Here is a 27960-nt window from a genome sequence, read left to right as displayed (position 1 = left end):
AGAGTGCCAAGTTCCCTGAGAATCCTGCAGCATTTAGGAGCCACTGCAGTTACTTCAGAGCTGTCATCACCCATCCTGTTAGGGATTGCATCACCAAAGGGAGCAGGGCACTTGGGGCTCACTGATTATGTCTCTCATTGCAGCAAGCCTGGTGGGGAGAGAAGAGGCTACTTATATATCTTAAAGATAGCTCATGTCCCATGGGGACAAGGGCCGAGTGATGGCAAAATCATAACTTCATAAAACTTTGTCTCCAAAACATCTACCTTTGGAAAATGGAGAGGTGGCCAATGTCCAGTAGCCCTTAGTACCAAAAGCTAAGTTTTGAGAGCTGATTTCACATGAGGGCAACTATACTACCCCTGAGTAGCTTCATGGAAACCTCTACAGGCAAGCCCATTTGGCTTAAGATGTTCTTGATAAACAAGATAAAAACTAAAGGTTAGCACATGTAAATTTCTTGAGGAGCAAGTCCACAGTGGTTCAACTTTTCAAGGATGACAAATGTGTCAGTTTTTCTTGACTACTCAACCTTGAATGGCTGAATGATTGTATGTACTGAATGATTTTTTTGGTATCCTCTGCTCTTTTTAGAGAGGCTTTCTAAATAACCTCCCTTTGCAGACCTCCAGTTGAGCTCCTTCTGCAATGCACTGTAATTTCTTACTGAAATGCCAGAGGCCATGACTTTTTAACCATCAAAATAATTTGTAATTAATAGGTGCTTAATTCAAAAATTTGGAATAAATGTATGGGGAAAAATTTTAAGGCTTCAAATAGTCATGATAGTTCTGCTTTTTCACCTTACACCTAATAAGGCTCTACCTTTCTCATCAATGTGCCAAGTGTTGATGTGATTGCTAATGGCAGAAATACTCTATTACACATTGGTCAGACTGCAGGGTTTGCAGTGGCTTCTTCTGTTCCCTGTGAAAATGAAGAGAAATGGACTTGGTTTGGGATTATATGTAACTACAGAAAACTGTAGAATGTCTATGGCCTCAGCATCGTTTGTTTTAACATACTGGACACAACTGCCTCCTCGTCCCCCTTTTGAAGGATGACTGATATAGGGTTTCCTATCACTCCAGGTCTTACGGTGTCTGTTGTAGTGGACAGTTGATCTTTCTGGTGGGAAACAGGAGTCATTGGACAGGAAGTTAGAACATCTATATCACATGTAGGCTGCAGGTTTAAACTAGTTTGGGAGTTGTTTTCCTCCACAGAATCAAGAGATTCCCCTATTTTACTGATGCTTCAGCCTGATGGAACAATAATACATACTGTCCACCCTACCTTGTTCCTCTGTTCGGGGGATGCTTTAAAGCCATGCCTAGAAGAGTAAGTGAAGTAAGTGAAAATGAAATGTGTATGCATCCATTTATGGCCCATTCATGGGAGCTTTGAATGAACAGAGAAAGTGCCTGTTGATTATCTGTGTACCTCATTCCCAGATGACAGAATGGAGAGGTAAAAGCAGGAAAATAGTATGAGAAGGAGAAAGTGTATGTGAAGAGACTGGATCTTCTAAGGATAGACACTAGGTATACCTCTGCAGTGGAACAATTTCAGTAGACATCATCCCATTACCCCATGTTCCAATAATGGGTACACTATCATAAGACATGGAGGAGAGTCAGCAGCCACAAACAATATCATGCGATGGAATCAGAACTGAGAAAGATATGCAGGAACACAGTGAAGACGGTTGACAGCACAGCATTTTAATCTGTATCTATAGAAAACATTTATATAAGCTCTCTAATAGAGGGATTATAGAAATACATTTAATATATAATAGTGTACTTTCATGTACTTACTGTGAAAATAGCACATTTATTTAGAGAGGGATTTTATGCCCAAAGTTCTTGATGTTTGAAGTATATCCATTTCCTTCTCTTGCAGTAATCGTTACCGAGAATAGCGAAGCACCAACAGTTTTCCATTAATCCTCATTAAAAGTCTTTTCCTTTGGATTGACATTTCCCAGAGTCACCTAGAAGTTCACAGCAGTAAAATATCCTAGGAAAACGTCAGAGTTCGTGTGGTCCCACGTCTACATCTGCCTGCACTCGTGTCTCGTGCACATGGCCTGCCGCTCGACCCTCCACGTGCCCTCCTCGTACGTGCAGTGACAGATGGTGCATTCATCAGTCTTCACCTCCCTGCCTGCTGGGATGACCGCGGTTTCTGCGAAGCAGTTTGGACCTGAAATGCAGGAAAATGTTCTATATTGTGTGTGTGCATAAACATATAATGTATTTAATTAGGTATTGGCTTCACAGTGTATGTTAGATTCACTCTTTGATGAAGGACAGTGGAAAAGTTACCATCTAAATAATATGAAGTATTCCCACATTTTCTGAAATGAAAAGAATGTTATTTGAAATTTGTATGAGTGAAAAATCTGTCACTTTCATTAACAGACTATTCCATTTTGGGGCCTTATTACATAAGCCAAATCTGCAATCATTTGATTTAATTAACTCTAAGTAATCATAGAAAATTATAATTAACTGACTTTCAAAGAACCAGTCTTCTGCTTCATAGCACCTTAGGAGAGAGAGCTTAAATAAGCAAACTGATTGAAATAATGGAAGTCCAGTGCAACTTCCATACCGCTTAGAGCAGGTTTTTGAATGTCAGCATACAAGATAATCACCTGGAGAGCTCTTGAAATGCTGGTTGCTGGTCCCTCAGAGCTTCTGACTCAGGTTTGTGGGGAGGGCAGGTTGGCAGAGAATTGGTGTGGACAGCAAGTTCCTGGGGACCAACTTTGAGGAGCACTGTCTAGCAAGTATCAGCTCTACCACGAGGACTGGGGATCTCCTCGATTCCCAGTCAACATCACCTAACAGCTTCCCATCTGCACTTCACTCCATGTGAGGTCAGGGACATGAAGAAATGAGTACAGAAAGGTTTCCAATATGAGCTGAAACAATGGTTTTTATGTTGGGTTCACAAACCTGATTCAGACATGAACAACTGTTTTGCTTCCAAACTTCACTCTATGTGGAAACATCAGGCATCACTGCACCCAAAGCCCGCTGGCCTTTGAACTTCGTGTGCTCCAATTCTCATTTCCTCTTCCTTTGCTTCTACGGTTTTTGATAAGTGCTCACTACCAAAATATGTTTAATTATAATGTGTGAAGTCATGAAAGAGAGGAAAATCATCTACATGATTTAAAGAAATAAACTAATCCCAAAACACTTCAGGATAAAAACTGTCCCTTTTATAATTCTAGCCAGAACAATTGTGAGCATCATAGCTCATTCTTTTGTGGCTACTGTTTTCACATTAGACAAGTGGGAAGGTATACAGGCTCCTGAATGTGGCCCTCTGGGAACCATGCTGGGTGTACCTTGCCCCCTCTCCCTCCACTAATTCTGCTTTCTTCTTGTCCCAAATTCCATTTCCTGTCTTCTCTCTCTGGAGCACAGTCCTCACTTCCAGAGGGTGGTATCTGCATTGCAGGCAGACCCCACAGACACACTTCAAGGGCCCAGGGCTCTTGTCTGACATGATGAGCTTTCTTGGTGGCCCAGTCACTCCCCTCCCATCAGCTGTGGCATCCTCTGTCTCGGCACACTCCTCCTAGCCCATCTGGGCTGCCCCCACTTCTCACCCCAGGTGGCTTCCTTAGCTCTCGGAGAGCAGGGCCCCATGCCCTATGGGCCCACTTTGTCAACACTTGTCCCACCCAGCACCTGAGATGCCCATAATTTCCACTCAATTTCTCTTCGGCATGTTTTCTTCCTTGCTGTTTGTCCCTTTTGCAGAATTTAATTTGAGGACATATTTCCTAATTTCCCTGACACCGATTAGTGTGCTTTGCACTTAGGACACAACATAATTGCTCAGAAAACGTGTACCACCAGAAAACCTGGATTCAAAATGTGGTACACTACTTAAGAGTTATGTGATCTCAGACTCATTTCATTGTTTGGAGCCCTAACAGGCTCATCTATGGAATAGGAAGAGTAACACTTCACAGTACCTGCTGAGGACTAAACTGGGTGAGACACCTCTCAGGCCCTCAAGTTACTTGACAAATGCTAGCAAATTCTTACTCTCCTTGCCTAAATTGAGCTATGTCCATGTGATAGTCACTTCTAATGAGTTCTTATTACTGTATCTCTTCATTTTCTTCATTTTTTCATATCACTCTTGGATTCTGGATCTTTCTTTTTCAATGTTTTGCAATGTCGCAGTCTTCATTCTTTCTGATATTCAAATTGTCCCAAGCTGTGCTAGTGGGAGGCCAAACTTCCAGCTGCTCCTGTGTTGATCCTTTAGTCACTAAGAGCTTCTTTCTCAACCACTAGCTGTCGGCAGCTCACTTGGTTTACATCTGGAATTAGCCTTCTCTCCAATGGCCCTGATGCCTTCAGGTGCAGAACGGTACTTAGGATCCCAGACCTGAGTATTCATTATTATTGCTTCTCAGCCCAGTCAGTGGGCACAGACAGAAACACACACACACACACACACACAAAATTTTTTAAATTATGAGTTCACATAATTACAATGAAAACTTTTCTTCTCAGATTTTATGTTTTAGCTTCTTCCTTACAATGAAACACTTCAAATTTAACATTTAATTATTTGTGAAAAAGCTGGCATCCATCTTCATACTGTATCTGCCTCCTTTGCTGCATTAATCTTTGGGTCAAATTGTTTCTGCTCAGCCCTGCAGGTAAACTTGTTAATCATCAAAAGGAATTTTGCTCAAGACTTAAGATTGACACAACCAGCCCCTTACCTGAAACTCACCTTCTCTGAAGAGATAAGGAAGTATGTGCAAAAATGACTACTGGATGGTCAAGGCCTTACAGAAATGTCATGGCCAGACCCATGTCAACAAAATGACTGGTCAACTAACCAAGGACAAGAAGTTTCACACCCTCCCCAGGCCCTTGCTGATGTCCAGATGTCTGAGGTTGATTGTCATCTCCTGACCTCACCCTCCTTTACTTCTCTCCATCCCTAACATAAAAGAAGCTTGAAATCAACAGTAAGATGGTGCTTCAGGACAAGAGTGCACCATTTTCTCTGATGGCTTTCCTAATAAATTCTCTTTCCTTGCTTCAGCACCTGGTCTCTAGACTTATTGTCGTGTCCTGTGGCAAATGGCATGAGCTTGGATTTTGCAACATAGTGATACCTCATTTTGCTTTTAATTTGCAAATATCTGGCAATGTTGTTGTTTTTTCATGTGTTTGTTTACCATTTGTATATCCTTGTTGGTGAAATGATACTTCCTGTATTTTCTGATTGAATATTCTGAATTTTTTATTGTTGAATTTTGCATGGTCTTTATATGTTCCAGATACTAGATCTTTCTCAGACATGTGGTTTGCAAATATATATGACTAGTTTGTAGCTTGTCTTTCATCATCTTAACAGGACATTTCACAGAGAACACATTTTATATTTTAATGAGTTCAAAGGTATCTGGTTTCTCTTTTACTGATCATGCTTTAGATATCCTAAGAATTCTTTAACAAGCCCTTTGACCCAAGGGTTCTCTCCTATGTTATCTTCTAAATATTTTATTAATTTCATGGTTTACATTTGACTCTACGATCCGTTTTGAGATAAGCTTTGCATTAGGTGTGAGGCTGAGGTCAAGACTCAGTTTTTGTTCTTGGATGTTCAATTGTTCTAAAACCATTTGTTGAAAAGACTCTCCATTCATCGAGTTGCCTTTGCATCTATTCAAAAATAATTTTACTGTTTCAGATCTATTTCTGGGCTCTCTGTTCTGTTCCACTCACCTATGTGTCTATCCTCTTGTCAATGACATAGTCTTGATTTGGGGTAGAATGATTCGTCCCATTTATTCTTTATAAAAATTATTTTAGCTGCTCCAATCCCTTTGTTTTCTATGTAAATTTTTGGAGTAATTTTTTCAGTAACTACAAATAATATTGTTGGTGTTTTGACAATAATTACATTAGCCTATATACCAATACAGAAATAGTGACACTTTTACCATGTTGATTCATTGAACCCATGAACATGGTATTTGTCCCCATTTATTCAGGTTTTCTTTGGTTATTTTTATTAGTGTTATAGTTTTTGGCATTTGAGCTCTGTAAATGTTTTATTAGATTTATACCTATTGGTTTTTTTAGCCTAACCTAAATGGTGATGTGTTTTTAATTTCTGTTTACAAATGTTCATTGCTCACATTTACAGATATTTTTTTTGTGTGTGTTTTGTGATTCTATCCAGTGGCCTTTTTGAAATATTATTAGTTCTGGTTTTTTCAAGGTTCATAGGGTGTTTCAACTATGTCAACATCATGTCATCTGCAAAGAGCAACAGTTTCACTTTCTCTTTTCTGTATGCCTTTTATTTCATTTTCTCAAACTGCCTAGATAGAATTTCTGCTTTGATGTTGAGTAAGAATCTTGAGAGTGGATATTATTGCCACGTTTCTGATCTTAGGGGAATGTATGTTAGCTATGATTTTTCTGTAGATGTTCTTTATCAAGTTGAAGGATTTACCCTTTATTCCTAGTTTTTAAGAGGTTTCATCATGAGAGCTATTGAACTTTGTCAAATGCTTTTTCTGCATCAATTGACAAAATCATGTGATTTTTATCTTTTTAGACTATTAATATAGTGGATTATATTGATAGATTTTTTTAAAAATAAACTTTATTTTTAGAGCAATTTCAGGCTCATAGCAAAATTGAAAAGAAGGTATGGAGATATCCTACATATACCCTGTTTCCACACATGAATAATTTCTCTCAATATCAACATTCTCCACCAGAATGGTACATTTGGGAAGTGATGAACTTACATTGACACACCACTATCACTGCAAGTCCACTCTTGGCAAAGTACATTCTATGGGTTAGGCAAATGTATGATGACATATGCCCACTGTTAAAATATTACATAGATTTACTGCACTAATATCCCCTGTTGTCTGCCTGCTCACTCCTCCCTGCCTCCCTCCAACCTCTGGAAACTAGTGATCTTACTGTATTCATAGTTTTTGCCTTTTCTAGAATGTCATATAGTTGGAATAATACAGTAGGTAGCCTTTCCAGAGTGGCTTCTTTCCTTTAGTAATATGTGCTAAAGTTTCCTCCATGTATTTTCATGGCTTGAGAGCTCATTTATTTTTAGCACAAATAATATTCCATTTTCTGGATGTATTAGAGTTTATTTATCCACCTACTGAAGAACATCTTAGGTGCTTCCAAGTTTTGACAATTATTAACGAAACTGCTAGAAACATCCTTGTGCAGGCAAATACCAAGGATGATTGCTGGAACATATGCTAAGAGTATGCCAAAGTTTGTAAGAAACTTCCAAACTGTCTTCCCAAGTGGCTGCCCCATTTTGTATTCCATAAGCAATGAATGAGAGTTCCTGTTGCTCCACATCCTCACCAGCATATGATGTTTTCAGTGTTCTGGATTTTGGCTATTCAAATAGGTGTGTAGTGATATCTCATTGTTTGAATTTGCATTTCCCAGAACTTCTTTCCATACACTTATTGCCACCTGTATATCTTCTTTAGTGAGGTGTCATTTAAGATCTTTGTCCTAACTTTTAATTAAGTTGTTCATTTTATTATCATTGAGTGTTCCAATTTTTTTGTATATTTTGGATAACAGTCGTTTATCTGCTTTGTTTTGTGCAAATATCTTCTCCCATTCTGTGGCTTGTGTTTTGTTCTCTTGATAGTGTCTTTTGCAGAGTAGGAGATTTATTTAATGAAGTCCAGATTATCAGTAATTTCTTTCATGGGTCATTGGGTGTTGAACTAAGAAGTCACTGCCATATACAAGGTCACTAGGTTTTCTCCTATATTATCTTTAAGGAGTTTTATAATTTTCCATTTCATATCTAGGCCTACAGTCCATTTTGAGCTAAATTCTATGAATATTAGGCCTGTGAATGTCAAGTTGTTCTACAATTATTTGTTGAAAAGATGATCTTTTCTTCATCTTATTGTATTTACTCTTTTGTCAAAGATCAGGTCTCTATATTTATGCGGACTTATTTCTGGGCTCTCAATTTTGTTCAATGATCTATTCATCTATTCTTTTGCCAGTACCACTCTGTCACTTCATCTACATTACCAAATTCATGGGTGCAGAAACTGTTCATGCATTCCTTTAGGATCTGTTTAATGTCCATGTGATCTGTAATCATATTCCCTATTTCATGATATTAGTAATTTAAGACTTCTCTCTTTCCTTAGCCTGGCTAGAAGTTTATCAATGCTATTGCTTTTTTTCAAAGAATGAGCTTTTTAAAATTTTCTTTTGATTTCCTGTTTTCAATTTTATCAATTTTTGCTCTAATTTTTATGAGTTTTTTTATTCTGCTTACTTTGGATTTAATTTGCTCTTCTTTTACTAGTTTCCTAGGGTGGAAGCTTTGATTGATTTTAGCACTTCCTTCTTTTCCACTAAATGCATTCAATGCTGTAAGAATCTCTCCAAGCATGGTTTTTGCTGCATCCCATACATTCTAATGTGTTTCCATTTTAATTAAGTTAAAAATTTTTAAATTTCTCTTGCAACTTTAGAACTATGTGTTATTTAGAAGTCTGTTTTGTAATCACTAAGTATTTGTGAATTTTCTGGGATTTCTAGTTTAATTCCATTGCAGTCTGAGAGCACACTACATGGTATTTAATCTTTTAAATGTGTTATGGTATGCCCCTCAATGTGGTCTATCTTGATGAATGTTCCATGTCAAATTGAGAAGAATGTATATTCTGTTGTTGGATAAAATCCTCAATTTATGAATCTATTGAATATAACTCTGTCCTTACTGATTTTCTGCCTGCTATATTTGCCAGTTTCTGATAGGGGGTGTTGAAGTACGAAGTATAATAGTAGACTCATCTATTTGTTCTTGAAGTTCTGTCACTTTTTGCCTCATGTATTTAACATTCAGTTGTTAGATGAATACACACTGAGGGTTGGAGAACTGACCCCTTTATCATTATTTAATTCTCATCTTTATCTTTTTTATTGAAGTATAGTTGATATATAATCTTACATTAGTTTCAAGTATACAACACAGTGGTTCACCAGTTGTCCACACTATTAAATCTTCACCCCAACTAGTGCAGTTACTATCTATTAACATAGAAAGATGTTACAGAATCATTGGCTATATTCTCCACATTGTACTACCATCCCCATGACCAACTTATATTATGATTGAGAATTTTTATGTCCCTTTATATCCCTTGCCCTTCCCACCCACCCATCCCAAACTCTCCCACATGGTAACCACCAGTCACTTCTCAGTGTTCATGAGTCTACTGCAGCTCATTATTTTTTTAATTACACAAACAAGTGAAATCAAATGGCATTTGTCTTTCTATTCTTGGCTTATTTCACTGAGTATAAATACGACCTAGGGTCCATTCATGTTGTTGCAAATGGCAGGATTTATTTCTCTTTTAAGGCTGAAAAATATTCCATTGTGTGTATGTACCACATATTCTTTATCCATTCATCTACTGATGTACATTTTGGTAGCTTCCAGATCTTGGCTATGATAAATAATGAAGCAATAAACATAGGGTTGCATATATATTTTAAAATCAGGATTATTTTTTCCTTTGGGCAAATTCACAGAAATGGATTTACTATGTTTTATGGTATTTCTATCTTTAGGTCCATGTTTCTTTCCACAGTGGCTGCACCAATTTACATTCTAATCAACAGTGAGGAGGTATTAAAGAGACTGTCTTTTCCCCATTGTATAATCATGGCTCCTTTGACCATATATGCATAGGTTTCTGTTTGGGTTCTCTATTCTGTTCCATTGATCTATAGGTCTGTTCTTGTGCCAGTACCATACTGTTTTGATTAACATAGCTTTATAGTATGACCCAAAGTCAGGAAGCATAATACCCTCAGCTTTGTTCTTCTTTCTTAGGATTGCTTTGGCTATTCAGTGTCTTCTGTGGTTTCATATGAATTTGAGGATTATTTGCTTCAGTTCATTGAAAAATACCATTGAGGAATTGCATTGAATCTGTAAATTGCTTTGGGCAGGATGGCCATTTGACAGTGTTAATTTTTCCTATTCATGGAATAGATTTCCATTTATTTGTGTCTTCTTTAACCTCTCTCATGAGTTTTTTACAGTTTTCAGAGTTCAGGTCTTTCATTTCTTGGGTAGGTTATTCCTAGGTATTTTATTCTTCTTGATGCAATTGTTAATGGAATTTCTTTTCCTGATTTCTCTTTCTACTAGTTCCATTGATTAGTATACAGGAATACAACAGATTTCTGTGTATCAATTTTGTATGCTGCAACTTTGCTGAATCCAGTTATTTAGTTCTAATAGATTTTGATGGTGTCTTTAAGATTTTCTATATATACTATCATGTCATCTGCAAAGAGTGACAGTTTCACTTCCTCCTTACCAATTTGGATTTTATCTCTTTATCTTATCTGAATTGCATGGCTAGGACCTCCAGAAGTAGGTTGAATAACAGTGGTAATAGTGGACATCCTTGTCTTGTTCCTGATCTTAGAGGAAAAGCTTCCAGCTTTTCACCATTAAGTATGATGTTAGCTTTGGGCTTGTCATATATGGTCTTTCTTATGTTCAGGTATGTATTATCTATTCCCATTTTGTTGAGAGATTTTAACATGAATGGATGTTGAATTTTGTCAAATGCCTTTTCAGCATCTATTGAGATGATCATGTGTTTTTTATCCTTCTTTTTCTTAATGTGGTGTATCACATTGATTATGAATATTGTACCATCCTTGCAACCCTGGAATAATTCCCACATGGCCATTAAGGATGATCCTTTTGATTTTTTTTCAAAATGTAGGATTCAAAAGTATAGGATGATCCTATTTTCAAATTTGGTTTGATAATATTTTGTAGAAGATTTTTGCATCTATGTTCACCAGGGATATTGGTCTATAATTTTCTTTTTTTGTGGTTTCTTTGTCTGTTGTTGGTATTAGAGTGATGCTGGCCTCATAGAATGAATTTGGAAGTATTCCCTCCTGTTCTACTTATTGGAATACTTTAAGAAGATGAGTATTAGCTCTTCTTTAAATGCTGGGTAGAATTCAGCTGTGAAGACATCTGGTTCTGGCCTGGATTCTTGGGAGTGTTTTGATTACCAATTTCAATTTTTTACTGGCAATTGGTCTTCAAATCTGTTCCTTCTTGATTCAGTCTTGGAAGGTTGTACTTTTCCAGGAATTTGTCCATTTCTTCTAGGTTGTCCAATTTATTGGCATATAATTTTCATAAAATTCTCTAATAATTCTTTATATTTCTGTGGTATCCATTGTGTCTATTCCTTTTTTGTTTCTGATTTTATTTGTGTGTACTATCTCTTTTTATTAATAAATCTGGCTAGGAGTTTGTCTATTTTGTTTATCTTCTCAATGAACTAGCTCTTGGTTTCATTTATTTTTTTCCATTGTTTTATTCTTCTCCATTTTATTTATTTCTTCTCTGATCTTTATTATGTGCCTCCTTCTACTAACTCTGGGCTTCATTTGTTGTTTTCCTAGTGTCTTTAGTTGTGGGTTTGGACTGTTTATTTGGAATTGTTCTTGTGTCTTGAGGTGGGCCTGTATTGCTATCCACTTTCCTCATAGAACCCCTTTTGTGGCATCCCACATACTTTGAACTGTTGTGTTTTTGTTTTTATTTGTTTCCATGTTTTGTTTGATTTCTGTTTTAATTTGTTCAGCAATCCATTGATAATTTAGAAGCATGTTGTTTAGACTCCATGTGTTTTTTAGGTTTTTTTGTTTTTTAAATTTATTTCTAGTTTCATACCATTGTGGTCTGAGAAGCTGCTTGATACAATTTCACTCTTTTTGAATTTATTGAAGCTCTTCTTGTGGCCTAGTATGCGATTTACTCTGGACAACATTCCATGTATACTTGAGAAAAATGTGTATCCTGCTGTTTTGGGGTGAAATGTTCTGCAAATATCTGTTATGTCCATCTGATCTAGTGTATTATTCAGTGCCTTTTTCCTTATTCACTTTCTGGCTGATCTGTCCATTGATGTAAGTGGAGGTGTTAAAATCCCCTAGTATGACTGAGTTGCTCTTTTCACCTTTAGTTCGATTAGTATTTGTTTTACATATTTAGGTGCTCCTATGTTGGGTACATAGACACTTATAATCCTTATATCCTCTTGTTTGACTGATCCCTTTATCATTATGCAATGTCCTTTTCTCTTATTACTTTCTGTTTTGAAATCTTTTGCCTGGTATCAGTACTACCACTCTTGCTTTTTATCCCTATTATTTGCATGAAATATATTTTTCCATCCCTTCACTTTCAGGCTATGGTTGCCTTTAGGTCTGATATGAGTCTCTTGTAGGCAGCATATAGATGGGTCTTGTTTATCCATTCTGTGACCATGTGTCTTTTGAGTAGTGCATTCAGTTCATTTACATGTAAGGTAGTTACTGATAGGTATGTACTTATTGCCATTTTATTGTTTTTCCTGGTTGGTTTTGTAGTTCTTTTCTGACCCTTTTTTCCTCTTATACTCTTATTATTTGATGGTTTTCTTCAGTGTTATGCTTGATTTCTTTTAAAAAATATTTTTTATATTTATTATAGGCTTTAGGCTTGTTTACCATGATGTTCATTGATACTTTACTAAATATTTAACTATTCAAACAGTTTAAAATAATTTCTTTTTTATTCTTCTTCCTCCTCCACATGTTAGATATTAGATGCCATAATCTGGACTTTTTGTATATCCCTTGACTAATTTTGTGTATAGTTGATTTTATTACTTTTTAAATTATATATTTATTTATTCATTTATTTTTAACTTCATACTTGCTTAGTAAGTAATTGGTCTACCTTTACTGTACACTTATTTGCACTGATGAAAAATATTTAGGCTTAAGGACATTTCCATCTATAAAAAGTCCCTTTGACGTATCCTGTGAGGCCAGTTTAGTGGTGTTAATATCCTTTAAATTTCATTTACCTGGGAGACTTTTAATCTCTCTTTCAATTCTGAAGGATAACCTTGCTGGGTATAGGACTCTTGGTTGAAGGCCCTTCTGTTTCAATACATTAAATATTTTGGGCCACTCCTTTCCAGCCTATAAAATTTCAGCTAAGAAGTCTGTGGATAGCCTTATGGGGTTGCCCTTATAAGTAATTTTTTTTCCTCTCTCTAACTGCTTTCAATACCCTCTCTTTATCCGTAATCTTTGTCATTTTAATTGTCATACGTCTCGGTGTTCTCTCCTGGGGTTCCTTTTGTTAGGGGCTCTCTGAATGGCCAGGACGTGGGTGTCTATTTCCTTCCCCAGATTTGGGAAGTTTTCAGAAATTGTTTCTTCAAAGAGACTCTCTACTTCTTTGTCTGTCTCTTCTCCTTCTGGGACCCCTATTATGTGAATATTCTTTCATTGGCGTTGTCACACAGCTCTCAGCATCCTCTTAATTCTAGAAATTCTTTTTTCTCTTTGTTCCTCAGCTTCATTGTTTTCCTGTCTAATTTCCATTCCATTGATTGTCTCCTCTACTTGCAGCAATCTATTATTCATTCTGTCCATTGTATATTTAATTACAGTTACTGTATTCTTCAGCTCTGTCTCTTTTTCAGCTCTTCTATCTCTTTGTTGAAATCCTCCCTGAGATCTTCAATGCTTTTCCACAGACCAGTGAGCATATTTACAACTTTTACTTTGAAATCTTTATCAAGAAGATTGGTGACTGCCATTTCATTTAGACCTCTTTCTGGTATCCTGTTCTCTTTTTTTTTTGGAACACATTCTTGTGCCTCCTCATTTGTCTGGGTTTCTCTGTTTCTTCCTTTGTATTAGATATATCCTCAATGCCTCCTGATCTAGGGAGTAATGGTTATATGAGGAAGGTATCCTGGTGGTGCCCAGAAGCTCAAGACTTTACTCACCTGTGCCTGATTCTCCTTTGCAGCTGAACTATAGCTACTGTTGGCAGGGCCACCTTTTTGTCTGTCTGCTAGCAATGCCTGGTCTGTTAGCAGAGGCCCTTTGTGGGCCATATAGCAGTGCTTCTGCTGGGATTGCTGCGGGTGCAGCTGTACTCTGCCCAGCAGTGATGGCAGTGCTTCTGGGCCAATGTGTGGGGGGCAGGCACACATGATACCCTGCACACCATGTGTACTGATCATAATACCACTCAATCCCCTTCTCCCTCCCTCCCCACCTGCCCTCCTCAACACCTCCCCTTTGGTAACCATTAGACCCTTCTTGGACTTTGTGAGTCTCCTGTTGTTTTGTTCCTTCAGTTTTGCTTCATTGTTATACTCCAGAAATGAGGGAAATCATTTGGTATTTGTCTTTCTCCACCTGACTTATTTTGCTGAGCTCCACTGATGTGGAGCTGGTCTGCCATCAAGGAGGAAAGAGTGTTTGGAGCTGGCTCCCATGGGTGCCTCCCCAGTTGGGCTGAGAGATGGCCAGAAAAGCTGGGAAAGCCTCCCTCTATGTGCCGGGCAGCAAAGTCTAACTGCTGCTGGGCTGAGTAGGCCAGGTGGGTGGGTGCACAGGTCAGTTGTTATGCAGAGAAGTGCTTCAGGGCTGAGGCTCCAGCAAGGATGATGGAGTATTTGGGGGTCCACGAGCACCTGACCAGTTGGGCTGAGGGCAAGGGAAGCATTATCCATGTGTTCTATCTCCTGTGGAAAGAGTACAATACAAACCCTGCCCCTCTGCACCCTTCCCACTGCTGGTACATCCTTCAAACTGGCCCCTCTGTGTTGGGTCTCAGTAGAACTAATGGAGTGTGGCTGTCCTCCACAAATGGCTGAATTTCAGCCTCCCAGAGTGCTCCAAGTTTCCCTGGTGTCCAATCCCATTAATCACCAAAACCCAATACAGTGTGGACTCCTGTTGCCAGAGCAGATCTCCAGGGCCAGGTGTGCAGAGTTCCTGAGTACTTACATAACCAAACATGTTGTTGTTAGTCTTACTTTGAATGAACTATCATCTATTACATTAAGAATAAGAAATGAATTTTTTATTAAGGTATCATTGATATATACTCTCAAAGGTTTCACATGAAAAATAATATGGTTACTACATTCACCCACATTATTAAGCTTCCCCACACCCCATTGCAGTCACTATCCATCAGCGCAGTAAGATGACACAGAATCACTACTTGTCTTCTCTGTGCTACACTGTCCTCCACATGATACCCCCCACACCACATGTACTAATTATAATACCACTCAATCCCCTTCTCCCTCCCTCCCCACCTGCCCTCCTCAACACCTCCCCTTTGGTAACCACTAGACCCTTCTTGGACTTTGTGAGTCTGCTGTTGTTTTGTTCCTTCAGTTTTGCTGCATTGTTATACTCCAGAAATGAGGGAAATCATTTGGTATTTGCCTTTCTCCACTTGACTTATTTCACTGAGCATAATACCCTCTGGTTCCATCCATGTTGTTGCAAATGGTAGGATTTCTTTTCTTCTAATGGCTGAATATTATTCCATTGAGTATATGTACCACATCTCCTTTATCCATTCATCTACTGATGGACACTTAGGTTGTTTCAGTATCTTGGCTACTATAAATAGTGCTGTAATAAAGATAGGGATGTATATGTCTTTTTAAATCTGAGAACTTGTTTTCCTTGGGTAAATTCAAAGGAATGGAATTCCTGGGTCAAATGGTATTTCTATTTTGAGTTTTTTGAGGTACCTCCATATTGCTTTCCATAATGGTTAAACTAGTTTAAATTCCCACCAGCAGTGTAGGAGGGTTACCCTTTCTCTGCATCCTTGCCAGCATTTGTTGTTCCTAGTCTTTTCGCTGTTGGCCATCCTAACTGGTGTGAGGTGATATCTCATTATGGTTTTAATTTGCATTTCCATGATAATTAGCAATGTGAAGCATCTTTTCATGTGCCTGTTGGCCATCTGAATTTCTTCTATTGTCTTTTCAAATCCTTCACCCATTTTTTAATTGGGTTATTTGCTTTTTGGGTGTTGAGGCATCTAAGTTCTTTATATATTTTGGATATAAACCCCTTGTCAAATACATCATTTACAAATATATTCTCCCATATTACAGGATGCCTTTTTGTTCTGCAGATGGTGTCCTTTGCTGTAAAGAGCTTTTCAGTTTGATGTAGTGCAATTTGTTCATTTTTGCTTTTGTTTCCATTGCCTGAGGAGAAGTCTTCAGGAAAAAGTTGCTTATGTTTATATTCAAGAGATTTTGCCTATGTTTTCTTCTAAGAGTTTTATGGTTTAATGACTTATATTCAGGTCTTTGATCCATTTTGAGTTTACTTTTATGTATGGGGTTAGAAAATGATCCAGTTTCATTCTCTTGCATGTAGCTGTCCAGTTTTGCCAACACCAGTAATTGAAGAGGCTGTCATTTCCACGTTGTATATCTGTGACTACTTTATTGTATATTAATTGACCATATATGCTTGAGTTTATATCTGGGCTCTCTAGTCTGTTCCATTGATCTATGGGTCTGTTCTTGTGCCAGTACCAAATTGTCTTAATTACTGTGGCTTTGTAGTAGAGCTTGAAGTTGGGGAGTGTAATTCCCCTAGCTTTATTCTTCCTTATCATGTTTGCGTTGGCTATTTGGGGTCTTTTGTGGTTCCATATAATTTTAGAACTATTTGTTCTAGTTCATTGAAGAACGCCATTGGTATTTTGATAGGAGCTGCATTGAATCTGTAGATTGCTTGAGGCAGGATGGCCATTTTGACAATGTTAATTATTCCTAACCATGAGCATGGGATGTATTTCCATTTATTGGGATCTTCTTTAATTTCCCTCATGAGTGTCTTGTAGTGTTCAGGGTATAGGTCTTTCACTTCCTTTGTTAGATTATGCCTAGGTATCTTATTCTTTTTGATGCAGTTGTGAATGGAATTGTTTTCCTGATTTCTCTTTCTGCTAATTCATTGTTAGTGTATAGGAATGCAGCAGATTTCTGTGTATTAATTTTGTATCCTGCACCTTTGCTGAATTCATATATTAGATCTAGTAGTTTTGGAGTAGATTCTTTAGGGTTTTTAATGTATAATATCATGTCATCTGCAAACAGTGACAGTTTGACTTCTTCTTTACCAATCTGGATACCTTTTATTTCTTTGTGTTGTCTGACTGCCATGGCTAAGACCTCCAGAACTATATTGAATAAAAGTGGGGAGAGTGGGCATCCTTGTCTTGTTCCTAATCTTAAAGGGAAAGCTTTCAGCTTCTCACAGTTAAGTATTATGTTGGCAGTGGGATTGTCATATATGGCCTTTATTATGTTAAGGTACTTGCCCTCTATACCCATTTTGTTGAGAGTTTGTATCATGAATGGATGTTGAATTTTCTCTAAAGTTTTTTCAGCACTTATCAAGATGGTCATGTGGTTTTTGTCCTTTTTGTTGATGTGGTGGATGATGTTGATGGATTTTTGAATATTGTACCATCCTTGCATCCTTGGAATAAATCCTATGATCTTTTCAATATAGTTTTGAATTCAGTTTGCTAATATTTTGTTGAGAATTTTTAGGGATATTGGTCTGTAATTTTCATTTTTTGTGGGGTCTTTGCCTGGTTTTGGTATTAGAGTGGTGCTGGCCTCATAGAATATAAGCTTGCAAGTAGTCCCTCCTCTTCTACTCTTTGGAAAACTTCAAGGAGGATGGATATTAGATTTTCACTAAATGTTTGATAAAATTCAGTTGAAGCCATATGGTCCACTGATTTTGTACTTACATAGATTTTTGATTACCAATTCAATTTCATTGGTGGTAATTGGTTGGTTCAGATTTTCTGTTTCTTTCTGTGTTAGCCTTAGAAGGTTGTATTTTTCTAGAAAGTTATCCATTTCTTCTAGGTTATCCAGTTTGTTAGGATATAATTTCCCATAGTATTTTCTAATAATTCTATGTACTTCTGTGGTGTCCATAGTGATGTGTGTAGATTCTCTCTTTTTCTTGACAAGTATGGCTAAGGGTTTATTTATTTTGTTTATTTTCTCAAAGAACCAGCTCCTACTTTCACTGATTCTTTCTATTGTTTTATTCTTCTCAATTTTATTTCTTTCTGCTCTAATCTTTATTATGTCCCACCTTTGGGCCTCATTTGCTCTTCTTTTTCTAGTTTCATTAATTGTGAGTTTAGACTGTACATATGGGATTGTTCTTTCCTGAGTAAGCCTGTATTGCAATATACTTCCCTCTTAGCATGGCCTTCACTGCATCCCACAGATTTTGCGGTGTTGAATTATTGTTGTCATTTATCTCCATATATTGCTTTATCTCTGTTTTTATTTGGTCATTGATCCATTGATTATTTAGGAGCATGCTGTTAAGCCTCCATGTGTTTGTGGGCTTTTTCATTTTCTTGGTGTAATTTATTTTTAGTTTCATACCTTTGTGGTCTGAGAAACTGCTTGGTACAATTTAAATCTTTTTTAATTTACTGAGGCTCTTTTTGTGGCCTGGTATATGATTTATTCTTAAAATGTTCCATGTGCACTTGAGAAGAATGTGTATTCTGCTGCATTTGAGTGTAGAGTTCTGTAGATATCTGTTAGGTCCATCTGTTCTAATGTGGTGTGTTGAAGTCTCCTAAAATGAATGCATTGCTTTCTATTTCCCCCTTTAATTCTCTTACTATTTGTTTCACATATGCTGGTGCTCCTGTGTTGGGTGCATAGTTATTTATAATGGTTATATCCTCTTGTTGGACTGACCCCTTTATCATTATGTAACATCCTTCTTTTTCTCGTTACTTTCTTTGTTTTGAAGTGTATTTTGTCTGATACAAGTACCACAACTTCTGCTTTTTCCTCCCTACTAGTTGCATGAAGTATCTTTTTTCATCCCTTTACTTTTAGTCTGTCTGTCTTTGAGTTTGAAGTAAGTCTTTTGTAGGTAGCATATAGACAGGTCTTGTTTTTTTATCCATTCAGTAACTCTATGTCTTTTGATTGGTACATTCAGACCATTTACATTTAGGGTGATTATCGATAAGTATGTACTTATTGCCATTGCAGGCTTTAGATTCATGGTTACCAAAGCTTCAAGAGTAACTTCCCTACTATCTAACAGTCTAATTTAACTCACTTAATATGCTTTTAGAAACACAATCTAAAGATTCTTTTTTTCCCCTCCTTTTTCTTCCTCCTCCATTCTTTATACATTAGGTATCATATTCTGTACCCTTTGTCTATCCTTTGACTGACTTTGGGGGTTGTCGATTTGATTTTGCATCTGCTTAGGAATTAATTGTTCTACTTTCTTTACTGTTGTTTTATTTCCTCTGGTGACAGCTATTTAGCCTTAGGAACACTTCCATCTAGAGCAGTCCCTTTAAAATACACTGTAGAGATGATTTGTGGGAGGTAAATTCCATCAACTTTTGCTTATTTGGAAATTGTTTATTTCCTCCAAATTTAAATTATAAACTTGCTGGGTAGAGTATTCTTGGTTCAAGGCCCTTCTGCTTCACTGCATTAAATATATCATGCCACTCCCTTTTGGCCTGTTAGTTTTTTGTTGAGAATTCTGATGATAGCCTGATGGGTTTTCCTTTGTATGTGATCTTTTTTCTCTGTCTGTTTTTAGAAGTCTGTCCTTATCCTTGATCTTTGCCATTTTAAGTATTATATGTCTTGGTCTTGTCTTCCTTGGGTTCCTTGTGTTTGGAGATCTGTGGATATTCATGGCCTGAGAGACTATCTCCTTCCCCAACACTGGGGAAGTTTTCAGCAATACCTCCTCAAAGACACTTTTTATCCTTTTCTCTCTCTTCTTCTTTTGATACCCCTATAATGTGAATATTGTTTCATTTGGGTTGGTCACACTGTTTTCTCAATATCTTTTCATTCATAGAGATCCTTTTTTCTCTCTGTGCCTCAGCTTCTTTGTATTCCTCTTCTCTAATTTCTATTCCATTTATCATCTCTACTTCATCTAATCTGCTTTAAAATCCCTCCATTGTATATTTCAGTTTTCAGTTCAGATATTGAATGATTGAATCTCCATTCTGAATTTGTCCCTGAGTTCTTTAATATTTTTCTGTACCTCCATGATCATGTTCATAATTTTTATTTTGAAATCTCTTTGAGGAAGATTGATGAGTTCAGTTTCACTTGCCCTTTTTCTGGTGTTTGTGAGATTTTTGGTTGAATCAATGTTCTTTTACATTTAATATTTGTATGTGGTGCCTTCTAAAGCTCAGAAGCTCTACTCTGTTGAGATGCTCAACCCCTGGAGTGACGTTGGGGGTCACAAGTGTGTGGCACTGATGCCTGGGGGAAGGAAAGAACTGTTTCCTGCTTCCTGGCTGCTGTGCCTGTCTCCACTGCCAGAACCACAGGGCCAAGCACACAGGTGTAAGCCTCTGTGATTTACATTTGTAGCTGCTGTAGGCAGGGCCTCCCTCTAGCTGGCCTGATGTCAGGGCAGAGGCTGATTTGCGAGCTGGTTTCAGCCCAGAGGAAGGAGCATCAGGCTGTGTATCATGGTGGGAGGTCTCAGAGCTGCGTAGCCAGCCAGGGGATGGAGCGCCTGAAGCTCCTCAAATTTCCCAACATGCTGGGCGGTGTGCCCAGACAATTTTGTCCACCTGTCCTTTCTGCTGAGCAGCAAGCTCTGCGCAATCCCTGCCCCTTTAGCAGCCCTCTCACTGTTAGGAAGTCTCTCAGACTGCACACCTTTCTTTTGTCCCCGAGCAGCCGGATGTGGATCCGTTTTACACAAGCAGCTGGATTCTCAGTCTTTTCAAGTGTTCTGCCTGTCTTAGCTTTCCAACCCCACTAATCTCCAGAGCACCACACAATCTAGGCTCGTGTTCCTAGAGCAGATATCCAGGGCTGGGTGTTCAGCAGTCCTAGGCCTCCACTCCCTCCCCGATCCGTTTCTCTTCCTCCTGCCGGTGAGCTAGGATGGGGGAAGGGCTTGGATCCCGATGGGTCATGGCTTTGGTACATTACCCTGTTCTGTGAGTTCTGTTCTCTTCTCCAGGTGTGTGCAGTCTGGAGCAGCCTTCTTTCCTGTTGCTCTTTCAGGATAAGTGGTTCTAACTATAATATATGTGGTTTTAGGAGGTCTCTGTCTCACCTCTCATGCCACCATCTTTCATCCCCCTGAGAAATGAATGTTTTTATTTTCCCTTGACTTATTCCTTCACTGATGCTCTTCCTTTAGGTAGATCCAAGTTTCTGACCTATGCAATTTCCTTCTCTCTAAAGAACTTCTTTTAACATTTCTTGCAATGGAGGTTTACTGGCAGAAAACTCTCAATATTTTTTTGCCTAGGGAAGTTTGTATTTTTCACTTTTGAAGGAGTTTCACAGAGTGAAGAATTCTAGAATGACAGTTTTTTTCCCTCAACTCTAAATATATTTCACTGTACTCTTTTCTTGCGTGCATGCTTTTTGATGAGAAGTCAGATGTATTTCTGACCTTTTCTCCTCTGTACTGTTTTTACCTCTGGCTTCTTTCAAGATTATTTATCTTTGATTTTCTAAAGTTTTAATAAATGATATGCATATGTGTAGGAGTTTTTTTGTTGCTTGTTAGGTTTTGCATTTATCCTATGTGTTATTCTCTGAGCTTCCTGGATCTGTAGTTTGGTATATGACTTTAACTTGGGGAGATTCTCTTTCCTTTGTTACTTCAAATATTGCTTCTGTTACTTTCTATGTTTCTTCTCCCTCTATTATTTCCATTATGCATATATTACACTTTTTGTAGTTGTTCCACAGTTCTTGGATATTCTGCTTATGAGCTTATTAAAGGCATTCTTCATTACTGATACAGTATTTTTTTATCTCTTCCAATTTGGTTTTATTCTTAGAATTCCCATTATTCTATTTACATTACCCATTTATTCCATTATCTACTTTTTCTATTAGAGTTCTTAGCACATTAATCACAATTATTTAAAAATCCCAGTTTGATAATTCCAACATGCCATATCTGACTCTGATTCTGATGCTTGCTATGCCTCTACTATTTCTTTTGCTGTTTAGTATACATTGTAATTTTTTTATGGTTAGGCATGAGGTACTGGGTAAATGGAACTTCTTTAAATAGAACTTTATTAGTATGGTGATAAGGTGTGGGGGAAGAAAAGCATCCTATGATGAGATCACATTCTTCTCATGTGCTTTTGCCTCTAGACTGTGACCTTCACAAGTGATTTTTGGTTTCCTAAATCATCTCCTCTTTGGTTGTACAGGATGGCTTGAGTGGGTGGCATTGGGTATTTCCCTTCCTCCACATGGAAGGCTAGAGTCAGATAGAATTGGGTCTTTCCCTCACCACAGGTCAGGCAGCTCTGACAAAACCCTAGAGGGTTAGGCCCTGGTCAAGTAGTTTCTCTGGAGGGCAGACCTTGTTAAAAAGAATAAAAAGCTTGGATACGTTTCACAATGGATACTTTTTCTTCCTCCTGTGGTAAGACATCAAAACTCACAAAACTGTACAACACTCCACAACTGCGTGGGTCTCCTTGGAGTTTTTGACTCTCAAACTTGTCCAGAGACCCTCTGCTAATTTTTCAATAAACAGGTTAGGTTTTCATCAACACAGTTCAGGCTGTTCTACCACCAGTTCCCACCGAGGTTTCTGTTCTGGTAAGTTGTGATTGTTTGTTCTTGTCTGTCGACCCAATTTTGGGGCAGGGAGCAGTTTGCCTTACTTATCTGGTGGATCTAAGAAGAGTTTTGATTTTTCAGTTTGTTGAGCTTTTCACTTTTTGGCTTTGGAGAAACAACTGGAAGTCCTATTGATTTTTGAAGACTGTACCAACTGGGTACTGGGTAAAAGGAACTTCTTTAAATAGAATATTATTTAAATTAAATATATAAATATCTTTAAATTATTTACCTAGAATAAATGCTGATTGGTCACAGTGTAAAGTTCTTTTTATATTTTGATGTATTTTATTTGTTAATATTTTTAGTAAGAAATTTTCTTTGTATATTTGTGTAAGATACTGGTTTATACTTTTAAAAAATATTGTCTTAGTATAGTTTTGGTTCAGAATAATTCCTAATTTACAGAATTGAAAGTGTTGGGAAGTATTCCCTCCTCTTCTGTTGTTGGAAGACATTGTGGAGACATGGTTTTAATTCTTTAAATATTGGGTATTATTCTTCAATCACACTATCAGGGGTTTTGAGGGGAATTTTGAAATTATGAATTCAATTCACTTAAAAGCTCTTTTATAAATAAGCTATTATATATTGGGTGAGGCGACATAGTTTGTATTTTCAAGGAATTGGTTCATGTCTTCTAAGTTGCTGAATTTATGTTTGCAGAGGTACTGATAGTGTTCCCTTATTATCATTTAATTTCAGTGTGATATGCAGTGATATCTCCTGTTCTATTCCAGACATTAGTAATTTGCATATTTTTCCCTTTGTCTTGGTAGAGGTTTATCAATGTTAACCTTTTCAAAAAACCAGCTTTTTGTTTCACTGTTTTTTTTTCCTACTGATTTTCTGTTTTCCATTTTATTGATTTATGTTCTCATCTTTACTATTTTCTTCTTTCCATTATTTTTGGTTTATTTTGCTTTACTTCAAGCTTCTTGAAGTGGTGGCTTATTGATTTGAAAAATTTCCTCTTCTTTAATGAAGGCATTTAGTTCCATAAACTTCCCTTTCAGCTGTTCTTTTTAGCTGCTGTCTCACAAGTTTTGATGGGTAATATTTAATTTTCATTAAATATTTAATTTTATTAACCTATATATAACTCAAAAATCACTAAGAATCTTGGAACAAAATATCATTCGTGTTAACTTGGTGAACTAAAATACAAATTACTTAAGTGAATCCTGATGTATAAAATTGGATTCTGGCCACTGTAATCATTCAGTGACAAATAAACCCCTATATATTTGACTTCTTTAGTAACTAGGAAAATAGATAGAAAACAGTCTCTAAATCTTGATTAGTTAATCTAATCATAATATTTAACCTCCATATTTATATGCTACTTTAAAATAAATATGAAGCATTCTGAATACTTCTATAAATATGGAAATGAGATTTAGAGAGATATTAGTCCAAACATATGGATTGTAATTAATTACTTGTACATCACACTAGATTGATCTGGCCTGATTCTTACTGGTGGACCCTATGGCTAAAAATAGCTAATTTCAAAATGAACACAGCATATAATGCTTTTCTTGCCTCAGGGACACTGTTCAACAGAGAGTTGCTAGACATTGCTAACTTGCATGTTCTGTGCTAATCTGAGGGTTAGAAAGGCAAAGGGTTCACAATTGCGCAGGCTGTTGTTTGTGTCATCTGGACCCCATGAGTATGTGCATCACCTCACTGTGGCTGAGGCCCAGGATGGGAGAGGCTTATGTCGGGTCTCACATGGAACTGAGGCTTGCTCATGGAGGGACGTCAATGGGAAGCAGTATCTCTCATTCCTTTATGATCCTCCACACTGAATCTCCTGGAATGCAGAGTCTATGCCATGGCCCAGTTTTGCTCTAGTTACTAGAATAATCCAGCCCATAAGAGGTGTGGTCACGGTGTATACTAAACTGATGATGTTAGACTGAGGCTCACAAATCCCAAATCAAGCCTGAGCCTGCTGGTACATGTCCTTAAGCATCCTTCCAGGCTATTCCTCGGCCTCCTGAAGAACTGCTTCTACAGCCTCCATGCCCCCCTATGCTCCACCCTGACTCCATAGGACAGCCTCAGTGCCCACCAACACCCCACCCTGACCCACAGTGACAGCGTCGGTGCCCACCGATGTTCTACCCTGAGCGGGAGCCTCTACTGGCAGGAGCCACAACCATGTTGCAGTTTCATCCCTGGGTCAAATATGACGTGCAACACAGAGCTGGAGTTCAGATATGTATGACTGAGTTACATTTCCAGAATTAAATAATGAATTGGCATAATGAAATTAAAACTAATACAGCTATGCTGATGGGTAAGTTTCCAATATGCTTTCAATTTTTAGCACAAGGAATGATAAGCCACAAGAAGACCCTGTGTTAATGAAGAAAGACCTAAACAGCTGGGGGCATATCTCTTTCTCTTCCATCAAAAACACTGAAGCCCAGCACACAAGAATGACAGGGCAATGGAGCAGAAACCCATGCAGTCTAGGGGCCCAGTGGGGCCAGCATTTGCTCAAGGCAGCATATTTAACTTTTGGCACTAGATTATTGGCCTTCTTTCCTTTGGAACCATAAAATTAAAATAAGAATGATTCCCAAGTATACCAAACTTCACTTCAGTTCCCTGTCTTGAAATAGCTACCTTTTCTCTACCTTATTGCAAATCAGGTTCCCTACCCACAAACCTGACTCCTGAATATGAAATTTGTCCACTGTTATTTATAAAGAAGCAACATCTAATGCATTTCAATTCCCTTTGATATACCTGCATATGCAGATTCACAGGGCACTGGTCTCAAAAGGATAGGAATTACTGTTTTCTGAACATGCATTTTCATTTCACTGCTAAAGTTTCACTATTAAGTATGTTCATGTGTTCATGTGTGTGTATGTGTTCATGTACACATGCATGTTTTTCTGGTAAGGACGCAGTGCAAAATCATGTTTTAACCAGAAAACCTGAAAAGAGAAAAATTAAAATAAGGTGACATTTTAAATGACAGGAAAATATGCATGAAAAGTAGGTTTGGTCTCAGTAAAGAAAACGCTATTTTTCAAAGAAAACTATCCTGCCAAATTAATACACTCTTTCTCTCAGTGGCGCTGAGGGGCTGCTGCGAGGAAAAACAGTGCTTCCGGGAGTTTACGCTTCCTTTCAACTTGTTCTACATGCCCTTATTCTAGGCCCCTGGAACTTAGCAGATTCCTTCTGGGTCATCTTATTCCAAACTTTTCTGGTTTATACAATTTATCATATATCACCCAGTCTCCACCAAAATTAAAGAAATAAAATAGGTCTTCATTTTTAAGTGATCAGCATTTACATGTTCCTAAATTCTCAGAAAACATTTCAGTAAATAATAAGGCCCACTCAAAGGAATGAGGAATCAGAGAAGTATTTTCTGAAATTCTGAAATGTGGCCAAAGTTTCCTGACTTTAAGAAGAATCCCCACTGTCAAATAAATAGGGGGCAGGCTTCATTAAACAGCCGAAGTGGGGTGTCTTCACTAAAGAGCTTTTCGGAGCCATCACTGTGCTGATACATATTGAGAACCTCGGAGAGGGAGTGAACATGTATAGCACATCTATATTCACTGACCGTGGAGGCCTGTATTTAGTCATTAATATCTTGATGGATATTTATAATCCACAGAGCACTGTTTGGAAAATAAAGCAGTTTGAAAAAGTGTGGCAGATGCATTTGCACAGCATTGTAGAGCCCAGAGGTGCATGCTGGGAAGGAGTATGGGCTAACTTGCTGGGTGAGTAGATGGGTCCTACAGAGTACACCTCCCAAAACCTTTCCTAACAAAGGTACCTGCTCACTTTGTCACTGTGCAGCCAACTAAAAGTTCAGGTATTTGCTGATGTTGATTACAGAATTATAAATTGTATTGGTAATTGGTAATAATCCATCCAAAACAGGAGATACTTAGTGGGCCTAAGTATTGTAAGTGTGGTAAAGGCTGTTTGCAGCAATAAAAAAGAAGCTGTTTGAAAATGTTCTGTTAATTGTGACCCTGTGTGTATAATACTCTAAAGCTTGTGCTGGAGGTTAAGCGAGCCAGGGCAAAGGCCTCCAGAGAGGAGAACTGTAAGTGGCTGACATACACACAGAAGGAAAGTGCACCAGTGATACAGCTAATGAGGTAAAGTAATTATACTAAATGAATCAGTTTAAAAAATAACAGTGACATACATATGCCTGTGAAGGAAAAAACTGTCCCCAACACAGAAGACACCAAATAAGGATTACTTGTTAAAAATACATTAAAGTTGACTGGTTCCTAATAAGCCTGCTTGACCATCATCCTTATTTGTAAGAAATCTTCATCTACTCTGGATGGGTCCTTTGTGTGATATTTGATTGCAAATAAAATTTACAGTTCTAATTTTGGAATTGTTATCTCTCTTTTTGGTTCCCTCAAGTGTTGCTTCACCTATTTTAAGGCTATGACATTAGTACATGTATATTAGGGTAGTGAAGTCTTCCTATTACATGATCCTTTTATCATTTGTCTCTAGTGATGCTGCTTGCTTTAAAATCACATTATCTGATATTAACATATATCAGTAGAAATAATGTAATAACAACAGAAAGCCAACTGCTTTCTCTTGGTTAGTTTACATAATCCACCTACATGTCTGTCTTTTTACATCCAACTTTTTAAAATCCTATTGTTAAAGTGTCTCTTGACAGAAGAACATGGTTAGAATTTTTAAAACTTGGTGCGAAAACCTTTATCTTTTAATCATAACATTTACTTACCTTTGATATAATGATGAATACATTTAAGATTACATTGATGACCACAGGACTCACTTTCTATTTGTCCCATCATTTTTATTCCTTTTTCTCTCTTCAATGTTTCTTGTGGGTTACTCAAGCACTCTGCATTATTCCCTTTCATACCCTCCATTAGCTTTATTTTTTATTGCCTGAAATATTCCTTTTAGTGATTTTTGTAATGCAGGTCTGTTGGCAGCATTCTCTGTTTTCCTTTCCTTTCTCTTGTCCTCAGAAGGACTGTAAATATTTTTGCATTCATTTGCCTTCATTTTTGAAGGACAATTTTGAAGGTTAATTTTTGAGTGGTAGTTAATTTCTGGAGAATTAATAATTCTTGAATAATTCTATATGGGCAAGGTAGCAATGATTTTCCTTTAGTGTTTAAAGTCTTCATGCCATTTCCCTGGCCTCCCTATCTTTGTGGAGCAGGCTACCATCAGTAGGATTTTGCTCTCTTGAAAATAATGTGTCCCTTTTTTCTGCTTGTTTTTAAGACTCTCATCCTCTTTGGTTTTCAGCAGTTTCACTAAGATTT

General features: G+C 37.5%; 1 protein-coding gene across 2 annotated transcripts in view; it reads right to left on the bottom strand.

Annotated features, from left to right (window-relative positions):
• The window catches only part of VWC2 (von Willebrand factor C domain containing 2), a 147188-nt gene that overhangs the window by 7077 nt on the left and 112151 nt on the right, over positions 1–27960 (bottom strand). Inside the window, exon 4 of one of the 2 annotated variants that reach the window (XR_005054378.2) lies at positions 1821–2208. Coding sequence is in view for 1 of the 2 variants with exons in the window: in XM_036992924.2 (XP_036848819.1) it covers positions 2057–2208 (152 nt within the window). In the remaining variant the exon portion in view is untranslated. Of the gene's footprint in view, positions 1–402; positions 2209–27960 lie in introns of those variants that run through there. The other variant, XM_036992924.2, reaches the window with a different exon arrangement.

This window comes from Manis javanica, chromosome 6 (genome assembly GCF_040802235.1).
Source record: "Manis javanica isolate MJ-LG chromosome 6, MJ_LKY, whole genome shotgun sequence".
NCBI lineage: Eukaryota > Metazoa > Chordata > Mammalia > Pholidota > Manidae > Manis > Manis javanica.
This window is presented reverse-complemented; position numbering and strand designations above follow the sequence as displayed.